Source organism: Mesoplodon bidens (genome assembly GCF_964165515.1).
Source record: "Mesoplodon bidens genome assembly, chromosome: 7".
Classification (NCBI taxonomy): Eukaryota; Metazoa; Chordata; class Mammalia; order Artiodactyla; family Ziphiidae; genus Mesoplodon; species Mesoplodon bidens.
The window spans coordinates 92648640-92661277 of NC_138164.1; the positions used below are offsets into that span (position 1 = coordinate 92648640).

The 12638-nt window shown below is 43.8% G+C and overlaps 1 protein-coding gene across 23 annotated transcripts in view; it reads left to right on the forward strand.

The window, feature by feature from the left end:
- CD44 (CD44 molecule (IN blood group)) overlaps positions 1 to 12638 on the forward strand; it is an 89088-nt gene that overhangs the window by 31145 nt on the left and 45305 nt on the right. For all 23 annotated transcript variants that reach the window (XM_081238550.1, XM_081238535.1, XM_081238546.1 and 20 more), the window contains exons 2-3: positions 5498 to 5663; positions 9143 to 9276. In XM_081238550.1, the coding sequence (XP_081094676.1) occupies positions 5498 to 5663; positions 9143 to 9276 (300 nt within the window). The remainder of the gene's footprint in view (positions 1 to 5497; positions 5664 to 9142; positions 9277 to 12638) is intronic.

A 12638-nucleotide genomic window follows, 5' to 3' on the forward strand; every position in this document is an offset into this window, starting at 1 on the left:
AAGACCAACTTGTGGATTCCAGGTTGAACATGTCTTGTCACTCAGCTCCATTGCTGGTCGGCTGTGTAATATCCCCACCCTCACTCACCTCTTAGGAAAATTTGGACACGTGCACGTAATGGTGAGTTGGGTAACGATTACACACTGCTGCACTCTCAGCAGATGCTGTGCTTTTCTATCACTCTCGAAGGGACTGGAGCAAACCAAGAAGCTATGCGTCTCAGGCCCAGGGCGATTTTACTAGGAAGATCTGTTTTCCTTGATGTGAGGCTTAGTGAAAAATATAGGTAAAATTAATGGTGTTATGGGTCAGCTTTGGTTTATCCAAATAAGAAGGAATTTACCCGGAACCCCACATAATTGGCAGCATAGCACAGAAGTTAGAACCCTGACTCTCCCACTTGGGGGACTGTAGATACACTGTTTAACCTCTTTGTGCCTCAGTTTCCTTGTCTCTAAAGTGGGTTTGGCAATAGTGCCCACTCCATAGCACCTTTGTGAGAATTCATTTAGCTCATTTCACAGTCCCACAAACCCTGATGTTATTGTCATTCCATCAAGGAGAAGGCTGAGTGTCAGAGAGGGTAAGAAACTAACTAGCTGTGTAACCTGGAGGGAGTGTCAGTGTCAGGATCTGAACCCAGTTTGGGGTGGATCTCTTCTAAGTTGAGCTACCAGCCTTCACGTGAGTTGGTGCCAGAGAGTTGGTTAAACAGTTCTCTTGCAGAGCTCCTTTTTTGTGGTCTTCCTGGCAGATTACTGATAGACCCCTTCCCATGTGGGCAATGAGATCCTTGGGTGCTGGGCCAATGACCCTTCTGTCCTCCTGGCAACCCCATCGTAACGAACACCCTCCAGAAAGGCTCCACCCTGAATCCGAAAGTGGCCTCCAAACGTTCATGTTGCCCGTTGGGTCTCTTGGAGGGAGGAACTTGGAATCCTTCCTTTATTACATGATACAGGAGATTTATTGGAGACCAGAGGGCTTAACGGAAAACATTCTTGATTCACGTCCAGTTGGACAGGCTTGTCTGAGAGATGCAATCGGCCATTTAATATTAGGCTCTTGAGTCATGGCAGCTCCTGGATCACAGGGATCTCTGTTTCTCAGGAGAGATGCACAGATATCTCCGGAGTCCAGCCTCTACAGGGGTTTGCAGTGTGGCCAGTGCCATTGCCATGGACACGGGTGCCTATCCGGTGGTCTGTGGTCCATGGCTACTCACGCCTCGGCCTTACCCTAACCTTACTTGAACCTTGGAGATATTCTCAGCTGTACATGGGGGAGGTTGAGAGGGCAAAACAAGTTATGTAAATCGGGGTGAGGAGTATAGTGTGCCCTGGTGGTTAAGCCTGTGGACTCTTCAGTGCTCAGCCTGGCTGGGTTTGAGTCCTGACTCCATCATTACGAGCTCTGTGAACCTGGGCACGTTTCTTCCCCTCTCTGTGCCTCAGTTTCTGTATCGGGAAAGGTGGGGATAATAATATTACCTACTTCATAGGGTTGTTTTATGGATAAAATGAGTTAATACTTGTCCAATGCTTAGAAGAGTGCCTGGCATATACATAGTAAGTGCACAATATGTGTTAGCTGCTATTATTGCTGTTAGTATTATCAGTACCCTCTGGGGTAATAATTTCTGTTTGCAAAAGTGTTAAGAAAGCCTGTTGGAAAGTCTTCATAAATTATCAGGGCTTAACGGATACACAGCCCTGAAGGCTTGGTCATTTTTAAGACACGAGGGACCCAGAGGGGAGGAACTGTGAATACTGTTGACCTGAAGTGAAGGTTTTGGCACCGTCTTTGGAATTCCCAGATGGCTGAATGCCATCAAGATTAGGAGTTGGACCTTTTCTATGTGTGAGATTAAGATAAATGTTAGCCGTGGAATTCTCACATTGCATAGAATGTCTTCATTCATTCAGCAGCCCTTTCCTGATACCTACTACACACGCGGTGTAAGCCTTGCATTTCTAGGAAGGCTGAAGCTTGACTTTATCTGTCCCTTCCTGTCTTGGCTGACCTCACACACACACATCACACATTCACTACTCACATGCACACCTAGAAACACACTTACACATTCCTGTGTGTATCATCTATCAAGTGATGTTGGCTGCCGCCCGGGGAACTCGAGGGATTTTATTCAAAAGTCTCAGTGTGAATCGGTTCCTTTTGCATTTGCATATTCTGTGTGCCAGGTGGCAAACTCTAATTTATTTTAATAAGACAGAAACTGCCATTCAGCTCCAAACCACCGTCCATGCCTCAGACTTTATTTTTAACCTAGGAATGCCAGCAGCCACCTGGCCACACGCTGATGGGCGGTCTGCCTCTCCTGGCATCTGCTGAAGTGTCCTCTGTCTCCCTCACCTCCAAGAAACTGATTGGGAGGCTTTGCTTCTCTTTTGTAAGCTACACACAGAGGGCCCCCGGAAGGACAGTCACCCAGCGTGACAGTCTCCTTTGGCAAAGATTGGCCAACCGAGGCCAAAGCTGAAAATGTCAGTAAAAACAAACAGCATTTCAAAAGGGCCTTGTACATTCCCCGCTCTGTGCTCCCCTGGCCTCATCAGCCAAGTACTGTGTGAGTGGCTTCCAAAGGACACCACTCCAAAAAGGAATTAGTCTCCCCAAAACCCGTTTTCTCCACTTCACCTAGTTCTAATGTTTTTTAAAAGCACCTCCATGCTAATGATACAAAGAAAATAGAATCACTTGATATTGGCTTATGTCTTTGCAAAGCTCCATTTTTTATATCTTCTTTTACTATTTTCAGAGTCGAGAAAGGTTGTAGAGAAGTTTAACAGTTTTCTTATCATCTCGATTTGCATTCATCGGACTCTGTTTTCTAGTGATTGGAAGCTGCTTCCTGCTCAGAGAGGAGAAAGCAGTTGTTGGCTGTACAATTCCATTAACACTGACCCTGTCTTTGTCATTATGTAACAGTTGTTTAGGTGTATCTCTCCCCTCCAGAGTGAAAACTTGCTCTAATGATATGAAAGGATTCTTGGGCACATAGCAAAACAGATTGGAGCATGGGTCTGGGCGTTAAACAGACCTGAGGTGGAATTCCAGCTCTGCCACTTAATGGCTGGGTGACTTTGCAAAGTCATTTCATTTTTGTGAGCTTCAGTTTCTTCACCTATAAATAATACATACATACATACAAGTCACCTCTCAGGGTCTTTGAAAGGTGATGCCACACAGAACCCCAAAGTTGCCGGGTAACCAGGGATGCTGCAGTTGCAGGCTTCTCCGCCCTGGCTATCAGCTCAGAAATGTAAAACAAAGCAACGGGGATTCAGGAAGGCAACTACAGGCTCTGGACAGCAATTGTCACTTCCTTGGGCAGCTCACTTTTCTGAGCCTCGGTTTTCTCATTGATAAATAAGCAGAATCTTCCTGATGACCTCTGGACCCACCCATATGAGAGAGAGATTCTGAGTTAAAGCCAATTCTGTCTGAATTGGGACTGACAGAGTGGTGTCTGGCATTGGCAGAGTCAATGTCTGACTGTCTTTGAGGCTCAAGGAAGTGCTCCTGCTTCACCAAGACAGCTTCAAGGACATAACCTTTCTGTGTTGGCATTTACACAAGTGCAAACTGGGCATCATACAGAAGAATATTGAGTTTTCAGTTAAGGGCTTTGAAGTCTTTTGAGATTGTTACAGAGGATCAGGGAGCACCAGGTGATTTTTTAAAAATTTTCAGCTCCTTATTGAGATTTCAGATTCGTGTCTGCAAACTCACAGAAGTCCTAGGACTAAATCATTTTTAAACTGGTTAGTAGCAGTTAGGTTTCATTCTGGATGCATTAACTCTTGCGAGTAAAGAACAGGTCTTGGATCTATCTGTCAATATGTTCAAAGTGTGTTTTTGAAGAAATTCCAATGAGTTGTTCATTTATTCAACACATATTTATGGAGCATCTGTTCTCTGTCAGCCACTGATGCGAGTGTTAGAGAAACAGCTGTAAACAGGCAAAGGGCCCTTGCTTTCTTGGAGTTTCCATCAAAAGAAAGGACAGACAGAAAAAACCAAACGCACAAATAAATAGACAAGTTGCTGTGAAGACACAAAAGCATAGTAAGTTGAGGGAGACGCTGAGGGTTGGATAAGAATGTTCAGGGAAGGACCCTAAGTTGAGGTGATTTCAAGTTGAAAAACAAAATATGATGATCAGAGGACAGTACATTCTAGACAGAAATGGCCATCAGCAGAGGAATGGATAAAAAGATATGGTCTATATATACAATGGAATACTACTCAGCCATAAAAAAGAACTAAAATTTGCCATTTGCAGCAAAATGGATGGACTTAGAGGGCATTATGCTAAGTAAAATAAGTCAGAGAAAGACAAATACTGTATGCTATCACTTATATGTGGAACCTAAAAGATAAAACAAACTAGTGAATATAACAAAAAAGCAGACTCACACATGTAGAGAACAAACTAGTGGTTAACAGTTGGGAGGGGCTGGGGGACAATATAGAGGTAGGGGAGTAAGAGGTACAAACCACTGGGTGTAAGATAAGCTACAGGGATGTACTGTACAACACAGGGAATATAGCCAATATTTTGTAATAACTGTGAATGGAGTGTAACCTTTAAAAATTGTATAAAAATTTTTTAAAAAAACCTAAACATGTAAAATGCACTCATATCAGTAAGTTAGGTCTGATATTGTTTTGTATCCCATCTATCCCATCTTGTTCTAACTCCCCCTTAGAACAGACTTCCGCACATATACCCTATCAATATATTTTTTGCAAAATCTTAAAAAAAAAAAAAAGAAATGGTAAAGTCAGACCTAAATGTTCTAAGGTGGGAGAGGGCTCAGAATGTCCAAAGGAACTGAAGGAAAGCTTTGTGCCTGGAACAGAGTGAGCGACTTAAAGGTTAGGAGACAGGTCATGTGGGTCTTATCAGCCATGATAAGGAAATTTATTCTGGGTGTGACTAGAAGTCACTGGAGGTTATCAGCTGGGGAGCCATACCACGTGATTGTGGAAAAATACTCATTAAGTGGAAAAAAAGATTCTTACACCTAAAATTGTATATTTAGTACCATTTAAACTACGCAAATATATACATAACACCCACATTCAGAAAACAAACTGAAACAAGATAGAGCAAAATGTTTGCAGTAGTTTCTTAGAGGTGGACTTGCTTTTCCTTCATTACTTCCCTGAATTTTGTAAGTTTTCCCCAAGTTTGTGCTACTTTCCTAATCAGAAATAAATCACATGCTTTGTAAAATCTTTGTTGTAGAGCAGTCAGTGGAGAGAATGTAAAAGTGATGCTACTTTCTGCCTCTTGTCTCAGATTTGAGAGTGAAGTAGTGATGCTTTGAAATGCTACAGTGAATGTTGAAGGCTCTGGCCAGTAGGGAAGATTATTTGTCTTTTTAATGAGGTTGCTCTAAAACAGACTTCTTATCCTTTCCAAATTATTGATGCAGAAGAATCTAACTTTTTCTTTTCATCCCATAGATCTAAATATAACCTGCCGATACGCAGGTGTATTCCACGTGGAGAAGAATGGTCGCTACAGCATCTCGAAGACTGAGGCTGCTGACCTCTGCAAGGCCTTCAACTGTACGCTGCCCACCATGGCCCAGATGGAGGCAGCCCTGCGCGTAGGGTTTGAGACCTGCAGGTAAGGGACCAGCCCCAACCTGCTGCGGGAAAGTAGGCTGCCTGGGTCCAGGGGGAGGGGCTTAGACCCAGGAAGGCTCCTCCGTGACAGCTGAATGGCTGCTTGCCTGAAGAGTTGGCACCACCCATTAATCTGGCCAAGTCCATCTGGAACCAGTATGACCGCTGAAATTGAGGGCGGGCTGAAGACACCTTTGTGAATCACAGAGGGAGGGGCTGCCTAGAGGAGGCCCTTAAGGGTCATGTGTTGGAAGCCACTTGCCTGAGGTGCTTCCACAACATGCTCTCCAGGCTTTGAAGAAGCGTGCAATATCATTGTCAGAACCACAAGAGAAAGGGAACCAAATAACAGTGTTTAAAATAAATCTGTGCCTGGTGGAGTCTTCACCCTGCAGACTTGGCTAAAGCAGGTTTTTCAAACAACTCTCTCTCTTTTGATTTTGTTTCTCTTCTCCATTGCTCTGATTTGAGAGAAAAGGGCATGAAAATTATTGAGATGTATTATTACAAGTGATGGGAAAGCGATGAGAGGGACCAACAGAGGCCTCCTGAGAGGCCTCCTACCAGACATCACAGTGCTCAGGGAGCTGTCCTCAGGCCCAGGATATCTGCTCCAGGGTATTCACAGCAGGCATGGCCCTTATTTTTCTGAATTTCTCATGGGCCTGTGGAAAGCGGTGCACATTAAGAGCAAGCAGTGGTGACCACCGTGGTGAAGCGTTTCGGTTTGGTTTGTTTTCTTTAGAAGAGCTCTGGGGAATCTGGACAACTGCTCTCTGAAGTTTCCACCCCAGCCTGCAGCTACCCCTTTGCACTTTTGCAATGTGATAGCATTGGGTAACGTGGTTCCCTTTTCTCTTCAACGCGCAAACACGCAAACACAGGCTGCTTTTTAAAAAGTCAAGCTGCAGAACTCTTTATGGAAACCATTAAATGTAAGTTAAATACATCTATCCCCTGTCCTTGGTTACAGAGTAAGGCACCCATAGTATGCGTGGGAACTGAGATACTTCTGCTGATGAGGAAAAAGAGCATCTTCACAATTGCACGAATATGGTAGCCACCAGCCACAGATGACTATTTACACTTAATTAAAATTAAATAAAATCAAAACTTTAGCTCTTCATTGGCACTAGCTACATTTCAAGTGCTCGATTAGCCACAAATGACTAGTGGCTACTTTATCGGACAATGTAGATTATAGAACATTTCTGTTTTGCAGAAAGTTCTAATGAGCAGTGCTGCTCTAAAACAAAGAGCAGATGTGTGCAGGCATCTGTGTGTTCAGAGCAGGGTCTTGGGAGAATAGAAAAGGAGCAGATAGCTCTGGTAGCTTCTGAACCTGAGCTGTAGGCTGCAATGAAGGAAAGCTAATTAGCAGGTCCACGTATTCTATCCCTAAGGCTAATTGTTTAAATATGGCCCTGACTAGGCCAGTGGCCTAAGAAAGTGGATTTAGTAAGCTGAATTTTGATTGTGAAATGCAGACAAGGCAGACTTGCTAAATACAGAGAAGTTCTCATATGCTGAAAACAGGGGAAGTTCTTACTGTACCCACCACTGGCCAATCATCCAGCCCACCTGCCCATATCCCTCTCTTAATCCTCAGACTGCACCAGGGGTCGGTTATATGACCCCACTTTGCAGAGGAAGCAACTGAGGCTTAGTGGCAGCCTGCCCTGGGCCACATCACTTTCATGGGAAGGAGTTCGGATTCCAGACCAGCTTCTGAGGCCAGGGCAAGATTTAATGACCCCGCCCTCCCTAAGGACTGAGAGCAAAAGGGAGATGAAAGTCTGGTGCATGGATGGATTTGCTGAGTATTTCTTTCCTCCCTGGGAACAACAACCTACTCATGAATTATACACATATATAAATTTTAATATCTCCAACTTATAGACAGGATGACACATAAAACCAGCGGTTGACACAATGTTGTAAAATCTCAGGAATAATTTAAATTCTAGAATGTCGGTGTGATACAGGCTAGCAGAATGTGATGGGAATGGGGTGGGCAGGAGGCTCACCAAGGAGTGTTATTATTTTAAAAAAACAAAGAAAAACTGTGCCAAAGACAGCTATCGTTCTACGCATAGCTGGTTTTAAGTGTTGCAAAACTTATTTCCATAATTTCACTCAGGTAGCTATGAATCAGATACCTGCCACAGGACAGATGCGAGAGTCTCACAGGTGACGGAAAAACCTTCGCATCTCCTCTCTTCTGTCTGCCCCACCCTGATTAGTAGCAATTCTCAGATACATGGAAACTTACTAACATTTAATGGCGGCCACTCCCCCCACCAAGCTCAGGCGTCTTTGGAGAAACCAGTCTGGCCTTTCAGATGAGGAATTAGTCATGTCAGCTTTTGCAACTTAGACATAATGAGTTTGATGTGCTTAGAAATTTCAGACTCACAACCATTCCCATAGGTCTTGCAGGGTGATGCAGTATGTACTGTCACCCCTGGCAGGAAAGATTAAAAGGATTTGGGCTGTGCATTTTAGCCAGCACTGCATTATTCAAAAACCTGTTGGCTTTAGCTTCTCCCTCTCTGCTTCTTCCCTTGTAAATGGTATTTTCTCAGCCCAATCTCATTTTCTGAGGCATTTTATATTGTAGAGAAATCGTGCGGTGAATATTCAGCCACCACGATGCTGATCGAAGAGGCTGGGTTCTGTATGTTGTATCTGAAAGAGCCTCCGGCTCCAAACCACTCCCAGAAACACCATGGTGGGGCAAAGGGGCTTAAGCACTTCTCTGCTGCTTCTGGAAAATTCCTGAGCTAATGAGGCATTGCTATCTACTTAATCACTCTGACTCCCATTTTAATGACAGTCAGTTTACTTCCACTGGCAATGGAATTATGCCTGAGATGCTCATGGGACAAGATGCATTGTATCTGGCATATAAACAAGGCTTTGTGTTTAGAACAATGAGGTCTGGCGTGAGGGAATCACAGGAAAAGGTGAGGCCAGGAAAGGAGGAGGGGATGGGAAATAAGGCAGGTTTGCCATTCGTGGACTGAAATGAAGAGTCACCTAGTTCTGTCTGATGCGAGCCAGTCATTTTCTGTATTTTCTGGCAAATAGGAAGGTAATGGCGGGCCAGAGTGGGTCTCACATCGTCAAGGGGTCATTCTGTCTGTGACTTGGGCTTCCCTCTGCTTGTTCAACCTGGCCTGACTGCTGACCATAGATTTTATTTGAAACTAATTTTTTTTTCTTTCATGAATCAATTTTTTAAAACACTTTTTATAGAGCTCCGAAAAAATCACTTTGTCTTCATCAGCCTTGTTGGTCCCTTTCACTGTCCCTCTGCTGTTATTTTTGGCTTTCCCATAACTCAGTTGTCGAAACCTGTAGCATCCCTGGGGTGAACTGAAGGAAGTATTGCACTGCATGAAATGTCATTCGATGGGATATTATGAAATCCCTGCTTATAGCCTTGTGGGTGGATAACCTCTGGTTTTTCTTTTGCAGGTACGGGTTCATAGATGGGCACGTGGTGATCCCCCGGATCCACCCCAATTCCATCTGTGCTGCAAACAACACGGGAGTGTACATCCTTACATCCAATACCTCCCAGTATGACACGTATTGCTTCAATGCTTCAGGTTGGTTCCAAGTGGATTGGCTTTGTGTTCTGGGCTGCTTTTGGCCTGCCAGCCTTCGGCAACATGGCTGACAATCCTGGCTTAAGTGGGGATTCGTGTAGCCTCCATTCACATAACAGATGTTCACTGAGTATCTCTCCAGTAGAAGAAGGATTCCTGTCTCCAGGGTGCTTACCTACTAAGTTGGAAAGGCCAACAGTAAACAAATACATATTAAATAACTTACATGAAGTCAGAGAGTAACAAGTGTTACAAAAAAGAAAGCAGAGCAAGGGGCTACAGAGTTCTGGGGATGCTTTGTTTTCCTGAGAAGATAGGGAAGGTGCCTCTGAGGAACTGGGTATAGGGAGAGCCCTGAGCGAAGCGAGGAAGGGAAGCCATGGCACCGTGGATAGCAGTGCAAAGCCAGGCCTGTGGGAGCATCATGGCCTGTGCTGAGAGTAGCAGGGAGGCCATGGTGGATAAAACTCGGTGATCAGAGGGGAGAAAGCCAGGGAATGAAGTCAGAGAGGTAGGCAGGTGCCAGATTGCATAGGGCTTTGTAAGCTATGGTAGAGAGTTTGGACTTTATTCTCAGTGTGATGGGAAGTTATGGCAGGGTTTTGAATAAGGGAGTGACATGAATCGAATCTAATGGTAGCATTAGGGCATAAGCCAAATGGCTTTGCTTAGAGGTGTTTGTTACCTGTTGGGGCTGGATAGAAGGCTGGGAGGATATATGGTAGGCCTTTGACCTTCTTGAGTCCTTACCCAACAACTGAAAACCCAACAGCTAGAGAATAAGAAAGCCAAGTTAGGATATGCATTCTGGGCTGCTGGCCAGGCCCCCCTCCCTGTGTAAGGGACTTGCTTCCAACCACCAGCCTGAAGACTCATGCTTACAAGTCTAACTCAGGCCCTAGCAACATCTTAAAATTCTGTGCACCATGGGTCTTCAGGGCCTTTTGAAGAGAGTCAAACCCAGCAATGTCAAATTTTTGAATGCCAACAATCAAATGTCTTATTTCTCAAATGGGGCCTTCTGTTCCCCCCCCCCCGAAGGTTTAAGGTTGTGTGAAGGGGAAGATGAAGTCACAAGGCAAATGTGGCACATCTTGTTGACATGTCAGTTTCCTTAAAGGTAGGAAGGGGATGTTAAATTAGCTGGAAAATGACTTAAGATATTACCTACATGAGACAGATATTATTACATGATGACTTAAGACATTGTTTTTATAAATCAAACACAGATATTACATATGGTAGTAGAATATAAAATCTACATGGATTTTTAAGCTTAAATAGGGGCATCAAAGAAATTGTGAGATTACATCAGTAGCTTTTGGCTTCCCCACCCATCCACTGTTGTGTGAGCAGCAGGGATGAGAGTGGGAATTCAGAAGGGAATTCTAGCACTTAGGAGAAAGAAAATATCAGGGCTGGTTAGTGGAAATGGAGTGCATGAGGCCAGTAAATTATGTCACATTTATGCAGGTCACTGAACCGATGGAGGGGCACTTAAAACGAGGAAAACTACAGAGTGTTTACTCTTCCCTGTTATATAAGCAAAGAACACAAATGGAGTTTGACCCAAGGAGGAGAGTCCAACTGAGGCTAAACAATACGTGGTTGCTATCCAGTCCCCATACCCATACCAGAAAGTCTATTCTAATAACATTATGAGAAAAACCACATGCAATTCAGTAGGAAAGAGACACAGAGCAACACGTGGTCTGACTAGGTTAGCTTAATGTCAGAGGTCAGAGGAAGGCTTTGGGAAGGCTTCATGCTTTAGGTGAAGGGGTTGGTCATGTGGGAAGGGCAAATTCAAGGCCGCATACTCTCTAGCCTCTGGGCACTGCCTGTTGCTTCTCCCACTGAATCTTTTCTGGTGAATGTATGCAATAAATTATGTTGTAGTATATGCACATTGTCTCGCCTGTTTTACAAGTTGGTATCCCTTGCTGGAAAGAACCTTCATTCAAAAAGGTAGAAGCTCCCACTGTTTTATCACCTGGAGTTGAAGCCGTCTAGGCCAGTTACTACTGAGACTTTTCTCCCTGTCCTTTTTGCCCATAGGGTTGGGCCCATCTTCAAAGAAAGGAGTGAACAGTACTGATGAACTTTCCTCTTCTTTGGGGAGGTTAGTTCTGTTAAAAAGCTTGAGATGCCCCCGGGGGTAGTGAGTGGCAAAGCAGCTGCAGCAAAGTAGTAAAGTTCAAAGCGATGGTTTTCCTTTTCTCGTATCTAAATTTATTCAATATGGTTAGAGCGCTTTTATCAATTTTCTATATGTTTTAAAAAGAGTATTTATTGATCAACGACATGCATTCAGTAGTGTGTTGGGCAGAGTGGAGTTAGAAGGAACCAGAGGGCATATTTCTTGTCTTGGAATTTAATCTTGTTGAAGTCATGAGATGAAAAATAAAGGAGCTGGGGAAGAATGTTTCTCTAAGGATAAGTACATTCTAAATGTCTTGGTTTAGAGTTGAATGACAATGGGAGTGTTGAGTGAGAGACAGATCTTGATAACCTTGTGCTCTATGCCAAGGATCCCATTGGAAAGATCTTTGAATCCATCTTAGCCTGAGACCTACCAGCAAGTGGTCAGGACCTGGTGATGTGATCCTGAGACAAATTGGCTACAGTGACCAAAGCCAGCTCCATCTTAGCAGATACTTTCTATTAGCTTACCATTTCAGCAGTGTTTCTGTAAAACACGACCTATGGTTTACAAATGAAAATAAGGCTTCATGATTTTTATTGCCTCTTTTCTCAGGGGTCAGGCCCAACACAAGCTTGATGACTTCTGTGTTAACACAGAGAACTGACATGAATTAGTTCATTTTTGAAGTTTGCTTTCAGTAAAATACTTCGTTCTCTTTTGAAGGAGGAATTTAGGGGAAGATTCTGCATTCATCTGTTTATTCATTCACTCATTTATTCAACAACTATGTATTGGGCATTGAGGAAGCTCTCTTTCTATGTCACTGAGTGATTGGCTAGACTGAATAATTAACATTGCTCTTGGCCATTTTGGTGCGGTGGATGCAAGGTTTCTGAGATGCAGCCTATCAGGAAGCTCATCTCAGAGTCTTTCTAACAAATCCTTTGGTTCAGGGAAACCTCAGCAGGCTTGTTTCTCCCAGCAGTGGGATGCTCATTAAACACAGTGAAAGGCTGTCCAATGATGCCCTGTATCTGACATGGGAGTGTGATGTATTAACTGCACATTTGGGTCAGCATCCATCTTAGTGTGCTTGCCAGACTTGATGTTCTTTATAAAAGTTAGGGTGAATTGGAGCATGAAGGGACTCCATTCAAACAAATGCTCTCATCATTTGCAAAACTGTCTTAGTGTTTTTGACATCATGCTTCATTCT